The sequence below is a fragment of the Mustela erminea genome, chromosome 6 (genome assembly GCF_009829155.1).
Source record: "Mustela erminea isolate mMusErm1 chromosome 6, mMusErm1.Pri, whole genome shotgun sequence".
Lineage (NCBI taxonomy): Eukaryota > Metazoa > Chordata > Mammalia > Carnivora > Mustelidae > Mustela > Mustela erminea.
The window spans coordinates 38,311,417-38,327,705 of record NC_045619.1 but is presented as its reverse complement, the minus strand read 5'-3'; the positions used below and the strand labels follow the sequence as shown (position 1 = coordinate 38,327,705).

Here is a 16,289-nt window from a genome sequence, read left to right as displayed (position 1 = left end):
GAAGATCAAAGAAAGGACCTAGATTAAAGAAAACATCCTAAAAATAACTCTATTATCTTAGGTTCATATTAGTAGATAATCTTGTAATCAACATGTATTAAGGGAAACGGACAGAAAGGCATAGGTAACACAGACGAAAGTTAAGTTTTGAAGAAAATAAGGGGCAACAAGTTTAGAACAAATACTGAATATAGAAAGATACAACAAAGGAATAATAAAAGAACTAGAAGTTGTGAGAAGCTGTAGCAGCAGCAGAGAAATAAATTTTTAAAAACTTAGGAAATAGTTTATATTCAACAAGAAGAAATGGAAACATCTGAATTCTACTTCTTTTTTTTTTTTTTAAGAATTTATTTATCTATTTGACAGACACAGACCACAAGTAGGCAGAGACGCAGGCAGAGAGAGAGGCAGAAGCGGGCTCCCCACTGAGAGCCCGATGCAGGGCTCGATCCTAGGACCCTGAGATCATGACCTGAGCTGAAGGCAGAGGTTTAACCCACTGAGCCACCCAGGCGCCCCCTGAATTCTACTTCTAATGTGTGTATATTGAAACATAAAAATTTGTCTAACATTTGTAAACTTATTGTGTCATTTTAGGTAGAAGTGGATTCCATTGTTGTGCCTCTGCCCTTTACAAATCAAGAACTATCCATAGAAGATTCTGGTACCATGTATGTGATTACGACTCCAGCTGGACTAATCATAAAGTGGGCTCACCTTACAGGGATCATAGACATTCATTTTGGCTTTCAATTTAACTTGTCATCTTACACAGAAGGACTCTGTGGTGAGCATTGCTCTTCAAATCTTAATTTCTTTTCATTTTTTTTTTCCTGTTCACATTACACCAATGGCCCCTGATGCCCCACTTTTCATATTTGAGGTGTGATGTTAACTCTCAGTTCCCCTGTGAATACTATTTCATCCCAATAAATGGGCTAAGAAGCAAGAAGTAACATTTCAATTTCCATATTTTATGCAAATACATGTTCACTACTACTATCACAATACTGTTTGTATTCCTACTATATTCTATATCTATCCTACTATATTCATCTTTATTAATTACTAATAAAGTACCAACTGTTATTTTATATACTTGAATTTATTCAATTCTAATAATAGCCCTCATAAGTTGGTATTAATTTACAAGTGAGAAATATGAGTTACAGAAAGATTAAAGGCTTAAATGGGTTTGTTTCTTCCTTATTATGTTAAAATTCAAAATAAGGGAAAACTTAGTTGCTTAAGTCACGTTGAAAGTTACATGCCGGGAACAAATGGTTCTCAATATTTATCCCAGTTTTATTATAAAGTATAATGCCTAAATGTGTCTTTACACCTGGTTAGTATCACATCATTTTACATAGACACATAAAGAGTTATATTTTTTGACACGTAGTTATAAACTAAAGGAAACAAATTAAAATATCCCAGGTACACAACAAAATAAAAAAATATAATACTGAATTTGATATCTGATGGAGGTTATTCTCTTTGTAGCTCTGTGCTCTGAAGAGAACATCAGTTTCCTCATCTTTAAAATGGGAATAGCAACATTCTACCTTCAAGATTGTTGTTAGGGTTGAATGTAAAAATTAATGTCAAACACTTCACACATTGTTTAATACACACAATCAATAAATCCTTGTTTAGTAAAATATACCTTTTTTAAAGGTTTACCTTGCCTATTTATAGCATGCTATACATTGCACAAAATTCCATGGGGAATGAAGATTATCACTGTGGAAATAGCTATTTTTGAGTATGTACAACGTTGGTTAAACATAATCCGTAGTGTTTATTGAGTAATACTCAGAGACTTTAGGAATGCGTATTTTCTCTGATGATTTATCATTTCTGCCTGCTATGATTTTTCTTTGATCTTGTGGATTTTTCTCCTTCACTTATTGTCAGCTTATACTTTTACAGACACACTCTGTTAACTGGATTTTTAAATAATCACTGTTTTATTTATTTATAGAGAAGGGGGTAGGATTGACTTTTTGCTAACTGAGGGTCACCCCCTAATATTTATGACCTCCATAGTGGGTGAAGAAGGTTTTTGTTAGAGGGAAATCTGGGTGCTGTCGGGTCTGAAAAAGTTGCAGCGAACAAGAGTACGACCCAAATTGAGCATGAACACCAGAATGGGAGATCTGTATGAATACTTTGTTCTGGCCAGAACTGTGAAGTGTGTAGGACTGGTGGCTAGAGTTGCAATAAGAACAATTTTTCCTAGCAGTTACCTTTTTCCAGGAAAGTTTAGACTTAAAAAATAGTAGCTGCTTGACAATATAGTTCACTTCACTTGAGTTTTTTTATTTGTTTGTTTCTTTTCATTACCTTCAGTCATTTGTATATGACAAAGCAATTATGGGAGCAGCAACCTTTATGATCTTAATATACCTACTTGAGGATTAACATTTGATACTTGAAAAAAATGTTCAATTATATCTTTTGTAGCTGGTGCCTTGGGGATTAAGAAAAAATATATCTTAAGGTATGGTGGGCTTCAGATAAAGTATGATCAGGGTTCTGGGCTGATTTTCTGCCCTCCCCTTGACTCTGCACTCCACGGCATGAAGAGTAAGCTCTTCCCCCGTCTGGCCTTCCTCAGGAAGATAGAGGCTATAGCAGATCCAAGCATCATAACCACCAATAGGCCATGTCATCGTAAGGAAGAGAGATTGTCTATGTCTTAGAATTTCGAGGTCAAATTCTGTTTGGCAGTGGTTGTTTAAATGTTGAATGTATCCATGTGTCTAGGTGACTGCCTAACCTGACTGGTGTATTATCTGTAACAGTTGTTAATGCACAGGAGTAAGGACTACCTTTATGCCAATCGTGGCCTTCTCCTGTAATGGTGATGGGGCAGGGATACTTCCTGAAGCAGAATTTAATGTTTTCAGGCAGGGTTTTCCTGGAGGAACGGATGCCGGGAGGCAATCATCAAATGCCCACCACCTTAGGGAATATCTTGGAAAGCTTAAGAACTAGTTCTTCAATTGGGTGATAGTGGTAATAGTGAAGGAGTGTGGGAGTGGAGTCAAACTCCTCTTTCTTCATTTTCTATCATCTTTACACATTTCTTGACTTCTAGGATTGTGGTTTCTTCCTTATTTGGTTAAGAAAACTCTGTATTGGGGTACCTGGGTGGCTCAGTCATTAAGTGTCTGCCTTTGACTCAGGTCATGATCCCAGGGTCCCACATCGCGGGTCCCTGCTCAGAGGAAAACTTGCTTCTCCCTCTCCCACTCCCCCTGCTTCTGTTCCCTTTCTCCCTGTGCGTCTCCCTGTCAAATAAATAAATAAAATCTTTAAAAGAAAAAAAAAAGAAAAAGAAAACTCTGTACTATTTTATCAAAGAATCAGATACATAATTTAAAAATCCATCAACATTAAAGTGAAAAGATATACATTCGGAACCTTGTTCAGTAAGTAATTTATTCATTTAAAATCAATTATTAAGATGATTTATTTCTGCTGCCTACATTTGGTTTGAGTGAAAAAGTTTTTCCTTCTAAATGTCACATATCTTTCTAGGAATTTGCAACGAAGATCCGGACGATGATCTAAGGATGCAAAATGGCACAATTATTACAAATATGGAAGACATAGAATTATTTATTGAGAGCTGGGAAATTGAGAAATCATTTGAAGTAACAACAAGAAGACCTGTTAGGAATTGTACTGAGCATGACTGCAGTCACTGCATTGAGCTATTGAAGAGAAGAGTTTTCCTTCCGTGCCATAATAAAGTAAGTTAAGGGAAACCATAAATAAGAACTGTCATGTTGGATGTGTTGAGAGTTAAGCCAATAAATTCCTGTTCTTGCCATGATGTTCTTCTCCTGGGAATAGTTTAGCCCCAAACCTTCTGTCAGTATGCTTTGGAATTCAGAATCATTTGCTTTTATAGACTTAAAGAGATAGGAAGGATACTTATCTTTTTTTCTCCTATGTTTTTTCAGAACTGTATCTATAGTTTTCAAGAAAAAATGAAATTCTGTCCTATGAATAAATGCCTCTAGGAGAAAGAAATCAATGTCACTTGATAACCCAATAGAGAAACCAAGACAGTGAGGATATTGTCAGTTCTCTATGATCTTGGCATCTTAGGTGTATACTTATAGTAGAGCCTGTCATATATTCAATTTAAACATTTTTTATTTGTCTCCAACTTTCTGACTTTATGTGACTAGTAGATATTTTAAGTAATCTCTGTCATTAAAAAAAAAAGGTGTATTGTTAGGGACACACAGGACAGATAAATATGGCATTTCATGAATCCTTTAGTGAGAGTTTGTGAGCATCTAGTACTTCCAAGGCATCGTGTTAAAGTCCTATGACCCAAAGATGAGTAAGACTCTCCCACCTCCCATGCTAGATTATGGGTGTGGATCCCATAATTCTCAGCCTGCCCCATGAGTTCAAAATGGCATATCTTTTGGGAGCTTCAGTTTTACTTGGAGATATGGATGCAGATGGGTTTTAAATGTTCACATTTTTTTTAATAAAGCAAGTATATAAAAATGAAAAAAAAAATAATGAATACTTTAAAACTCAGTTTAGTGTTATTTTAATGTCTTTTTAAAGCACATGATGTTTTGGACACCTGGGTGGCTCCGTTGGTTAAGGGTCCGCTTTTGGCTCAGGTCATGATCCCAGGGTCCTGGGATCTAGTCCCGCATTAGGCTTCTTGCTCAACAGGGAGCCTACTTCTCTCTCTGCCTGCCGCTCCCCCTGCTTGTGCTCTCTCTCTCTCTCTCTCTGACAAATAAATAAATAAAAATAAGATCTTTAAAAGAAAAAGCATGATGATTTTTTAAATGATGTGTTTTTTGTAAAGATTTTATTTATTTATTTGAAGTTTCTTTCACTTACACTTAACATACCTGCCAACAACCATCTTATCAAGGTGTATGAGGTCCTCTACCCTCTGGCCCATCCACTTCTCTAGCTTCCTCTTTGCTGTACCCTTCTTGCTTACTAAGCTCCAGTCTCCTGTCAACTCTTTGAATATTCCAAAGTTTTTCCTGCCAGTGGGCTTTTAAAATTCTAGTTTTCCCAGCCGGAATACTTCTCTCCTCTGATTCATTTTAGTGTGTTGACTCCACTGGATCCTATTCAAAGCCTTTTTTTTAGTTATGAGATCCACAGACAGAGAATAGGTCTGTGTTATTGACCTTTATGTTCCTCATCATAGGACAGTGCCTGATAAGTAGTTAGATGTCCAATAAATTATGAAAGCTTGCTTAAGTGAATATATGAATGGGGGATACAGGAGAGTCAGCTTTTGTGGTTTAACTGGAAAGGTATCTAACTTTTTACTTTGGATAAATTAAGTCATGTGGTATTTCAAAGCAAAATACCCAGAAAAAGCTTGGAAACGTAGTTCTGGAGCTCAGAGGAGGTAAGTTGAGGCCAAGGATCAGGTTTGGGGAATTATTTGTATATGGATTTTTTTAAAGATTTTATTTATTTATTTGACACAGAGAGAGATCACAAGCAGGCAGAGAGGCAGGCAGAGAGAGAGGGGGAAGCAGCCTCCCCACTAAGCAGAGAGCCTGATGTGGGGCTTGATCCCAGGAACCTGAGGCCATGACCTGAGCTGAAGGCAGAGGCTTAACCCACTGAGCTACCCAGGTGCCCCGTGTATGGATTTTTAAAAAATAACAATAAATAATGTGCAGTGTGCCTGAGTCTGCTCTGTACATTTACCGTATATTAGCTCACAACTATCTTAAGTAGTACTAAGTTTATGAGTAACTCTAACTTACGAAGAAACTGAGGGAAAGATTTAAATGCCCAAGATGGTGGTAGGAATCCGGGAAAAACATCTGTCGCTTATAGACGTGACTGTTGAGGGTGAGGTATAGAGAAACACTCAGAATCAGAGGCAGCAGAGGAGCTGACATTGGACAGGAGAAAAGGCAAGAGAATGAACTACACACAAAGTTCAAGGAGAGAGTTTTAGGAAGGAAGCTCTCCGTTTCCGATTCTACAAGGAAGATGCCCTTGACCTCAGCAAGTATTCCATGTGAAGTAGTGGAAAGCAAGGGAATGCTATAAAGAAGACTCAAAGAATGTAGAATCTTGGTCTTTACAGATATGGCCTTTGAAGTAGAAATAATGGGATATGAAAACTGCTAAGTATTGTTATCTGGCACCTTGAACTCTGTCAGAATTTGACATCTGCATGGAGATGTTTAGTACGTTTGCTGAATGAAATGAGTAGAGAGAAAAATGGAATAGATGTTGCTACAAGTTAAATTATTTAGATATCAGGCATTTTTAAGTCAAAATGAAACAATCTATAAGAATAAATGTCTTTAAATTGAAGCATGTCAAATGATTTAAATTATTCAGTGTTCAATATTGATACATAGTTTTTGAGAAGCATTTATAACCTCATTTAACAAGTAATACCAAGTATCATTATGAAATGCTTCAGAAACTTCCAGTTTTATTCCTCATAAAGTCCCATTCTATATATGGAAAAGACAATTGTGACCCAAGGTATAATATCAGAAATAGATTTTGCTGGGTCCACATAATTTGTTTCGCTTTCATCTTTATAAGATAGACTTATATACATTAGTGCAGACAATATTTACTTTATCCAAAATGTATTTTAAAATATTGTCACATTAATGGGTGCCTGAGTGGCTTAATCGTTAAGTGTCTGCCTTGGGCTCAGGTCATGATCCCAAGGTCCTGGAATGGAAACCCACACAGGGCTCCCTACTCAGCGGGAAGCCTGCTTCCCCCTCTCCCACTCCTCCTGCTTGTGTTCCCACTTTCATTTACTCTCTCTCTTTCAAATAAATAAATAAATAAAATCTTTTAAAAAAATATTGTCACATCAGAGGTGACATCTGGAATCTAAGGTCTAAGGAAGATCTGTAATAAGTATTAACTTGCTACTCTTTGATTCTCTGAATAGTTTTCAACTAACGTAGGGCCTTTAGCGAAATAAAACAATGTAACTTACCCCAACGCCAACTGTGTCTCTAGGTTTCACCGCGGAGCTTTTGTGAAAAGATGTGGATCAATTATACCTATTTTTGGAACTATGAATGCGACGCGCTTTCTGCCTACGTGGCTCTGTGCAACAGGTTTGACATCTGTCTTCAGTGGAGAACACCTGACTACTGCTGTAAGTAGTACTTTTTCAAGAATATTTCCTAACAATCCAAAAGCATCGCATGTTTTGCATTCACTTCTTTTTCTTTTCATTTTTCATGAATTATTCTGAATAATTATTCATAAATTATTTTTTACAAAATAATTTCCTAAGGATAAAACCAGATAAAAGCAACCTGAAAGTTAGGGGTCAGCTCTCCCACACAGCCTAGTTCTAGTTTTATTCTGATCTAAATCTAGGGTTGGCCTCAACCCTCCCAAAAGAAAACCTAGTCCACAAAATATTAGTCAGCAAAACCAATGGAAATATGGAAGTTACAAGGGGATTGAACAGGCACTTTAATTCTGTATCCCGGAGCATATTTTGTTGGTTTCAATTCAACCTGCCTCATTTGCCCACTGCCTGTCGCCTAGCTTGTGAAGAAGACGCATATTTTTCTGCTCCCTTCTCCTCCTTTCCTGACACAGTATCCACTTCCTGGAAACTTACCTTTCTGGCTTTCTTTGATTGATATCTGGGTTCAGCCTTTTTCCAAATATATGTTCATGTTTGTGGATCCTTTTTCTTTTGTTGGTATTCTTTGACAGTTTTTACTTATGGGGCTCATGTTTTCTCATCAAGTTATGATGCTTCTTTTCTTTTCATTCATTTCATTCAATAAAAATTTTATTAAACCTATATCCAGTCCTGGGTACATTTCACAGAAAATATTGTTAATTTAAGTTAAGAAATAGCAATTAAGTGGTTTAAGGGTTAAAAGATGGTCAAAATGAATGTTAGTGAGATGTTCCAAAATAAAATAAAAGTTTTCATTTTCCCTAGGAGAAAAGGTAAAATATGTATAGAAAGGATAGCATATCACAAACACCGGTTATATGACTTCATTTCAGAAATAGGAGCACCTGGGCGGCTCAGTGGGTTAAGCCTCTGCCTTCGGCTCAGGTCATGATCTCAGGGTCCTGGGGTTGAGCCCCACATCTGGCTCTCTGCTCAGCAGGGAGCCTGCTTCCCCTCTCTCACTGCCTGCCTCTCTGCCTGCTTGTGATCTCTCTCTCTCTCTGTGTCAAATAAATAAATAAAATCTTTAAAAAAAGAAAGCAAGAAAGCAAGAGCGCAAAGCAGCTCCTGGCGTGCCCTACCATCCCTTCCCTCTCTTTGCTCCCAGAGGTAATCACTATTCAAGAGTGGGTTTGCTTGATTCATAGGAAATCTGTGACATCTCTAATTTTAATAGATACCATCAAATTGTTCCCCACTGAGATTTTACCAATTTATACCCCAACAGCTGTGTGTTCATCTTTTAACAGTATGATATTTTAAGATGACTGAGAATCCAAAGAATTTTCTAAAACATCATTTAGAAACGGTTCAGCAATGGTAGTTTCCTTTGACAGTGAAGGATTAAACCTAAACACACAGCATTTTTCTTTTTTATGGCTTGGTTGAGTTACATACATAAAGCGTATTTCTGTGCTTATTCTGAGTAGACTGTTGTATCTCCCCACTACCAGAGAAATCACTCCATGCCAGCGGACTCAGGATTAATGCCAACCAGATTTGGGCTGCCTCTTGATCATGTTCACTTGCTACAAATCAGATGAGCTTTTTCTACCATAGCATATCACACTAGCTGGACCCCGGAAGATACTCTAAAATACCTATTGCTGGGCACCTGGGTGGCTCAGTGGGTTGGGCCTCTGCCTTCAGCTCAGGTCATGATCTCAGGGTCCTGGGATCGAGCCCTATATCGGGCTCTCAGCTCAGCAGGGAGCCTGCTTTCCCCCTCTCTCTGTCTGCCTCTCTTCCTAATTGTAATCCCTCCTGCTGTCAAATAAATAAATATATTTTAAAAAATCTATTGCTTATTTTGTTTCTAATTTTTGGTTACATAATACATGAAAAATGAAATTTGAAGAGACGGAAATGGGCCAAATGCATTTTCAGAAAGAAATCTGATATTTTTTCCTTTCACTTAATCATCCAAATAGGTGACCTTTCTCATTAGCAAATTCTGTCCTCTGTTATTCATAGCTCTGAGTTGCCCAGAGGGGATGGAATATCAACCCTGTGTGAAGACCTGTGAAGCAAGAACATGTCTGAACAGATGGTTCTATGGGCATTCCTCGTGTCTGAATTTAAGAGAAGATTGTGTGTGCAAAAATGGAACCATCCTTCACAGGCCAGACTCAGTCCAGTGCATTCCAGAGCAAGAATGCGGTAAGCAGTGGAGGGCAAAAATGACTGCCTGGGGACTCGGCAAATAAATAAAGCTTGTTTAGATCTTGGGGAGAGGTGCTGAGGAAGATTGAACAGGTCCCCTTAAGTGTTGGAAAGAAAACCAGTGTGTTTGTAGTTTGATTTTATGATTTCAATCCAAGTTACCCAAATTAGATGTTTCAGTGGTGATGTGGTTTTATTGTTGTTGTTGTTCCAAGTTTTTGTTTAAATTCCAGTTAGTGAACATATGGCGTAATATTAGTTTCAGGTGTATAATTTAGTGATTCAACATTTACACACAATACTCAGGAGCTCATCACAACAAGCTCCCTCGTTAATCCCCGTCACCCATTTAACACCTCCCCACCACAGTGAGGCAGTAATGATGTGTTTTAATCTCTATGCCTGTAATAACTAGGTGAAGATATGATCGATGAAGAATTAAGAGCATAGGATGTGAACTCAATTGAAATTCTAATTATTTCATGTAATAGTGATTCGTCTTTACTTCTTTGAGCCTGGGTTAGCATCAGTAAGATGGGAAAAATAATAGCACTTATCCCATTAAGTTAGTGTGGGGATGCATAAATAATACAAAGCAATTTGCAAGTGCCTAGAGAAAAATAACCACTCAAGAAATGTCAGATAGTGTTATTATATGGGAGAAAATATTTAATTTTTCTACTTTCATATTCAAACCATTTCATTCTGACTCATCATCTCAGTGGTGGTTGCAGATGAAAATAGTGCAAAATTGAGAAAATTACAGTACAGAGCTTATCATTACGATTAGAGGAAAAGAGATTAAGCTAATAATGAAAGAGAATGGGCAAGTAGAAGCAAAATGCATTTATAGTTCCAGAAACAAGTTTGTGTTTGCCATTGAGAAAAGTATTTGTAGAAGACTTTGAGAATAAACAGGCATCTTTGGTTTTTTAGGGACCTGTGAGGTTGGTTTGATAGTAAAGAAAATAATACAAAAGAAGTTCATTTGAGGCTAGGGATATGAAGCTCACTATACTCCTCTCTATCATTTTTAAAAGAACTACCAGTGGACTGTATTTATCACTAAGTAAAACTTGAATAACAAAACTACATAATCACTAAATAATAAGTCACTAAATAATTAGCTACTTCCCACATTTAGATTTTAAAGCTGACTGATATGTTTTGAATTTTCATATGACAAAAATGATAAATATATGGTAGGGATTTTCCCCACTGAGTTTGAATAGCTAATATTGAAAAACTAACTTAAATTCATTTTACTGAGTTTGTTCAAGCTAAATAAATTATATTAATAAGGAAAAATGAATAAAATATAATGAACAGATTATCTTATAAGGGCATTCAAATTTACAGATAGTTATAGAAGGGAAAAATATTTTTGTAGACTATATGACAAATTTCATTGAAGAAAAATGTAAGCTACAAGCCGATTAAAAACAGGACTTTAAAGAAGGATAAATCTGTGACATGTTATCTATGTCATTAAGCCAAGTCATGGTCTGAAATGCAAACATCACAGCCTGATTTATTTTAATGTCTAGGTTATGAGTGATGTAACATTGTCCATCTTTTTAAGCATGCACGGATAGTGAAGGTCAACCACGCTCTGCTGGGGAGGTTTGGAATGGGGGCATTGACGAATGTGCCCTCTACAAATGCTTGGAGAATGGAAGTATTATTCCTATAGAACCTGATTGTGATGAAGAGCCCTCGCCGATTTGTGAGCGAGAAGCTGAAGTTGTCCTGGGCATCATTGATAAGTGGACCTGCTGTACAAAGGAAGTTTGCGGTACGTGTGCAGGCAGAAGCCTTCCCATCTGTCAATGCCACAAAATGTGTTGATATTATTTGTGAAAAAAGCAGGGCATGCATAATGTTTGGTAAACAAAAGGGTTGAGGTAAAAACAGAAATATGGCCATAAATATCATTTATATTTTCTCAAAGCAAGTTTTTCTCATTATGGTTTTGTTGACTTTGCAAATAAACATGCAAAACTCTGGCTATAAGCGATTAATAGTGTTCAATAATATGTGACAAGGTAAAGGTTCTGGGAGTCTTTGACTTATGACAACTGAGGGTGAAAGGGGAAATCTGCTACCATTTCACATTTTCCCATTTGTAAGTTGAATGTGTTTAATTGCCCTGCAAAAACATACACAGTAAGAATCACTTCCTGATTTGAGTTAGCACAGGATTTTAGTTATATTCACTAATATTTTAGTGCTTCTATTTCTTATTTCCAGGATGTGACATGACTTTATGTGAAACTGCTATTCCAACATGTACGAATAGTCAAAAATTGGTTGTTGGCCATAGTCCTCTTTCTTGTTGTCCACAGTATCAATGTGGTGAGTAATCAACTAGGAAAAACAAGAGTGGGGTTCATTGTTTGTTCAGAATAGAGGATTAGATTCTCATTCTTTGGGTCAATAAGAAAATGATTTGTCATAAAATATTGTGGAGTTGTCTTGCTAAAGATAGTTCTTTTTTTTTCCTTAAGATTTTATTTATTTATTTATTTACGATTTTATTTATTTGACACACAAAGTGAGAGAGAGAGAGAGAGAGAGAGAGAGAGAGGTAGGCAGAGGCAGAGGGAGAAGCAGGCTCCCTGCTGAGTAGAGAGTCCGACATGGGGCTTGATTCTAGGACCCTGGGATTATGACCAGAGCCAGAAGCGGATACTTAAGCCACTGAGCCAACTGGGTGCCCCAGAATAGTTCTTTTTTAACCTGAAATTTCTTTGTGTATAAAATCTCTCTCTATATAATATAGTTTATATAAATCTCATATATATATAAATTTGAAGTTTATATATTAACACATGGATTTAGATAATTAGCTCATTTTAAAGATCTTAATCTTAGCAGAAATATATAAGAAATAGCAGGTGTGATATTGTAATTTATAATAAGAAATACATATTCGGTCTTCCACACCATTCTCAGTGAAGCAATCCCTACCCTGAATTTCATAAATGAGGAGACCTATAAAGGTGTCTTTTGTTATGTTAATGTGATGCTTTTGGAAGGCCTTTGGCTAATCTGATAATGGGGGTTGGTTGCCAGGGCAACCAATCCTGTGATTGGAGGGTTAGAATTTTCAGTCCCACCCATGACCTCCAGGGAGGGGAGAGGGCGTGGAGGTCGGATCTGAACTTCAGTAGCCAATAGTTAATCAATCATGCCTATGTAATAAAGCCTCTATAATAAACCCAAAAAAGAATGAGGTTTAGAGAACTTCCAGGTTGGTGAACACAAGGAAATTCAGGGAATGGTGTGCTCTGAGATAGAAAAGCCCCCTGTCCTTTCCCTATACCTTGCCTTATGCATCTCCTCCATCTGGCTATTCCTGAGTTATATTCTTTTATTAAAAAAATGGTGATCTGGTACACAAAGTGTTTCTCTGAGTTCTGCTGGCTGCTCTAGCAAATTAATCAAACCCAAGGAGGAGGTTGTGGAAACCCCTGATTTATAGCCAGTCAGCCAGAAAGGAGCACAGGTAACAAGTGGGGCTTGTAACTGGTGTCTGTAGATAGTGTCAGAATTGAGTTGAATTGTAGGACACCCAGCTGGTATCTAGAGAATTACTCTGTGCTGTGTGGGAACCCTCCCCCAGCAAATACACACTGAGGTAGCAGGTTATATTTAAATTCAAATAGAACTAAACCATATGACTTTATTTATTTTATCGTTTCATTCTATACAAATTTTCAAATACCTTGGTGTTTCTGCAGAATGTGACCCACTGAAATGCCCCAGTATTTCAACACTAGAATGCAGAGAAGACCAATTCATGATTCAAGTCCAACAGGAAGAGCCTTGCTGTTTTTCTCCTCTCTGTGGTGAGTGTTCTGTGAGAAAACTTTTTGGAACAAAGGGAGGGTGTATGGAAAATCTCTTATTTGACATGAATTTCATGGGACCGATGGTAACCAGTATTCTGGTGATACACTGATAGGAATTCAACCAAATAATGACAGTTGAAAAGAAAGTATGACATTTTAAATGACTTGACAATTATTACAGTTAGCACTACTTTCTCTTATTATTTATATGGAATATATATATATATATATATATATATCAGTCAAAACATACTTAAGGCAATATAATTTTTTTTTCTTTAATAAGGCTAGTACCAGTTGTTTTTAGAGAAAAGTTTAGCCTTGGCTTTCCTTGAAGAACCAACTAAAATAATGGACTCTGCTAAGCCTTCGGAGAACCTCTTTAAAATTTGATTTTATATATCATGTATGATATTTGTGTGAGCATGGTGATGATGGAACAGAATGGCAGAAATGAAAGGTGTCTGGGAAAAGAATACATGAGCTATATATTCTGTCCAATGAAATAGACATGAAAAAAATAAAAAGTATTCTATTTTCCATTTCAAGTAAATCTTCAGATCAAAGACTGGTGATTAATGTAGGTTTCAGGTGTATCTATGGAAATCAAAACACATCTCTTTTTACCAGTTAAGGTTCTTTGGGTGCAAGTGGCAAAATGGACTGATCACAGCTAGCTTACACGCAACCAGTTACTGGAAGGCTTGGGGATCAAGATTTTGTAGGATCAAGATGAAGCAGAACAACCAAGCCCTGGGAAGGAGAAACACCATCAGTCCAGGTGGCAGTCACTAATGACTGAGTCAGCAACACCCATTTCCTGCCCTGGTGTGCCTCTGTTTTGATTCAAATGCCATAGAAAGAGTTTCTGATTTGTCTAATGTGGGTTGTTCCTACACAGAGGACTGCTGACAGTCAGGCACCTTTATTAAGAGTCATTCCAAGGCAGTGTGGGTGGGACATTTTGTCAGGGTCTTTCAGAGAATTGTAATTGAAGTGGGAAAGAGATACTGAACAGCCCAAAAGAACAGGTGCCTACTCTATTATTCTTCCACAAATTGGAGTAATCAAAGGTAGCAAATTTAGAAAACTGAAGTAAATAAGTCAATGACATTTTGATATCCCAGGATAAAGAAAATTGCTCTAAAAGAGTTAACACTATTTCTGGTAAGATGGTGTTTTTCTCTGTCACTGTGTTTGGAAAGCATATGCTTGATAGTACTGTTTTCATGACCAAGTGAGGAGATCTGTCATTAAAGCCTTATTTTCCCTGTTTCTTATTTTATTAAACATTATTTCATGTTGATTTTTACGTGTGTGTAGTAATCCAAATTGATGGACAGTTTGTTTTTAGCTCAGTTGTGACTTCTGGCTTTTCATTTTACCTTCAGTTTGTGAATCTTGCACCAAACCTATTCCGCTATGTACTGATGGGGAATTTCTCACTGTGGATCTTAATACTACACATTTCTGTTGTCCACGGTATTATTGTGGTAAGTGTATCTTAACTAACTTAAAATATTCAGCTATACCTAATATTTAAGAAGCCCCATGAATCTTCATTGCGCTGTTATATCAGACCTTCATTGAATTCTACATATAAAATATATATTAAGTATATGTAATAATTTTTCACATCTAAGAGCTCTCCTTGGATAATATTACCTCCCCAAAATAGATTACTATGACTCTTCTCATATCCTAGAATTTCCAGCTTCCCAGGTGATTCCATACATTCTCTGCTTCCTTTCTCTTCTTGCATATCCGGCATGTCTCGGGGCCCTTCACCTGCTGCCGTAGTTCTACTACTGTTCTATCTGCTCGGGAGTCACGTATTCCGTCTCCAGTGATACATGGCAAGTGAGCGGTGGGAGAGAGATGAGGCCATGCACTGCATCAGCAGTGGCTGTGAGCTAACTGGTAGGCAGTGAGGACAAGCTTCTACAAGAAGCTAATCATTATCCATGGAATTTTTTTTCTATTTAGTTTGTGACCCACATCTTTGTCCTGCACCACTACTCAACTGTGCAGAGGATATGAAGCTTGTGAAAGAAAATGTATCTGGTCAATGTTGTCCAACATGGCATTGCGGTAACTAATTTTTCATACTTCATAGTTTTTATTACAGTATAGTGTAATATTCCGACCAATGTAAATATATTGATTTTTGCCTCCTAGAATGTAGCTGTGAAAACCTTGTTACACCAACCTGTGAAGTGGTAAGAATACATATTTTGATTGAATTGTCATATTATTTAAATCAGTTTATCCTTCCTTTACACCTTATTTCTGAGTTCTCAGAGTAGATTAAAGTAATATACTCTGGTATCAGAGAGCAGTAAACCCTTTTTATTTCCTGGAGATAAGAAGATGTAATCCATTATTTTTTTCATTGGTGACTGAATCTACTAGCCTCATATCCACTTCACTGGTCTTAAAATGAAGCCAAACATTGAAAGAAAGAGTATCTCAATATTAAGAAGTGGAGGGTATGTGCTTTGGTGAGTGCTGTGAAGTGTGTAAACCTGGTGATTCACAGACCTGTACCCCTGGGGATAAAAATATATGTTTATAAAAAATAAAAAATTAATTAAAAAAAATATGTAATTAGAACGCGAAAAAAAAAAAAAGAAGTGTTTCCAGTGATTTTTCAAGAAATTGTGCCAATGATGCATCTATTGTGGAGGAGGAGGGTATATAAACATGTAACTGTTGGTATTTTCTTAAGAGTTATCTACGAACATTTTGTAAATAAGGAAGTTGAGGTCTAGAAAGAGCAAATGATTGACTGAGATCTTTAGGACTCTAACAAGGGTTGTTTTATGTCTGTGTCTCCTTTTGTGTATTCCTTTATTCTACTCTGCCATAACTCTTTCATTTCCCTTAGAAACTATAGCCCAGACATAAGTAAAACACAAACAAAAAAAGCAGGTTGAAACTGCCTTGTTTTCATTCCTGCCTGGACTCCTCTTACCTGTGCTTCATTTTCCTCACCTGCAATATAAAAAGAATGATAATACCTATATCTATGAATAAAATAAGTTAATATAAATTACTTAGAT

The 16,289-nt window shown here is 36.8% G+C and overlaps 1 protein-coding gene across 1 annotated transcript in view; it reads left to right on the top strand.

Moving 5' to 3' along the window:
• OTOGL (otogelin like) overlaps positions 1 to 16,289 on the top strand; it is a 130,330-nt gene that overhangs the window by 102,029 nt on the left and 12,012 nt on the right. The window contains exons 42-51 of the mRNA XM_032346910.1: positions 601 to 790; positions 3,550 to 3,764; positions 7,024 to 7,165; positions 9,185 to 9,370; positions 10,956 to 11,168; positions 11,624 to 11,728; positions 13,117 to 13,224; positions 14,619 to 14,720; positions 15,214 to 15,318; positions 15,406 to 15,446. Coding sequence (XP_032202801.1) covers positions 601 to 790; positions 3,550 to 3,764; positions 7,024 to 7,165; positions 9,185 to 9,370; positions 10,956 to 11,168; positions 11,624 to 11,728; positions 13,117 to 13,224; positions 14,619 to 14,720; positions 15,214 to 15,318; positions 15,406 to 15,446 — 1,407 coding nt within the window. The remainder of the gene's footprint in view (positions 1 to 600; positions 791 to 3,549; positions 3,765 to 7,023; positions 7,166 to 9,184; positions 9,371 to 10,955; positions 11,169 to 11,623; positions 11,729 to 13,116; positions 13,225 to 14,618; positions 14,721 to 15,213; positions 15,319 to 15,405; positions 15,447 to 16,289) is intronic.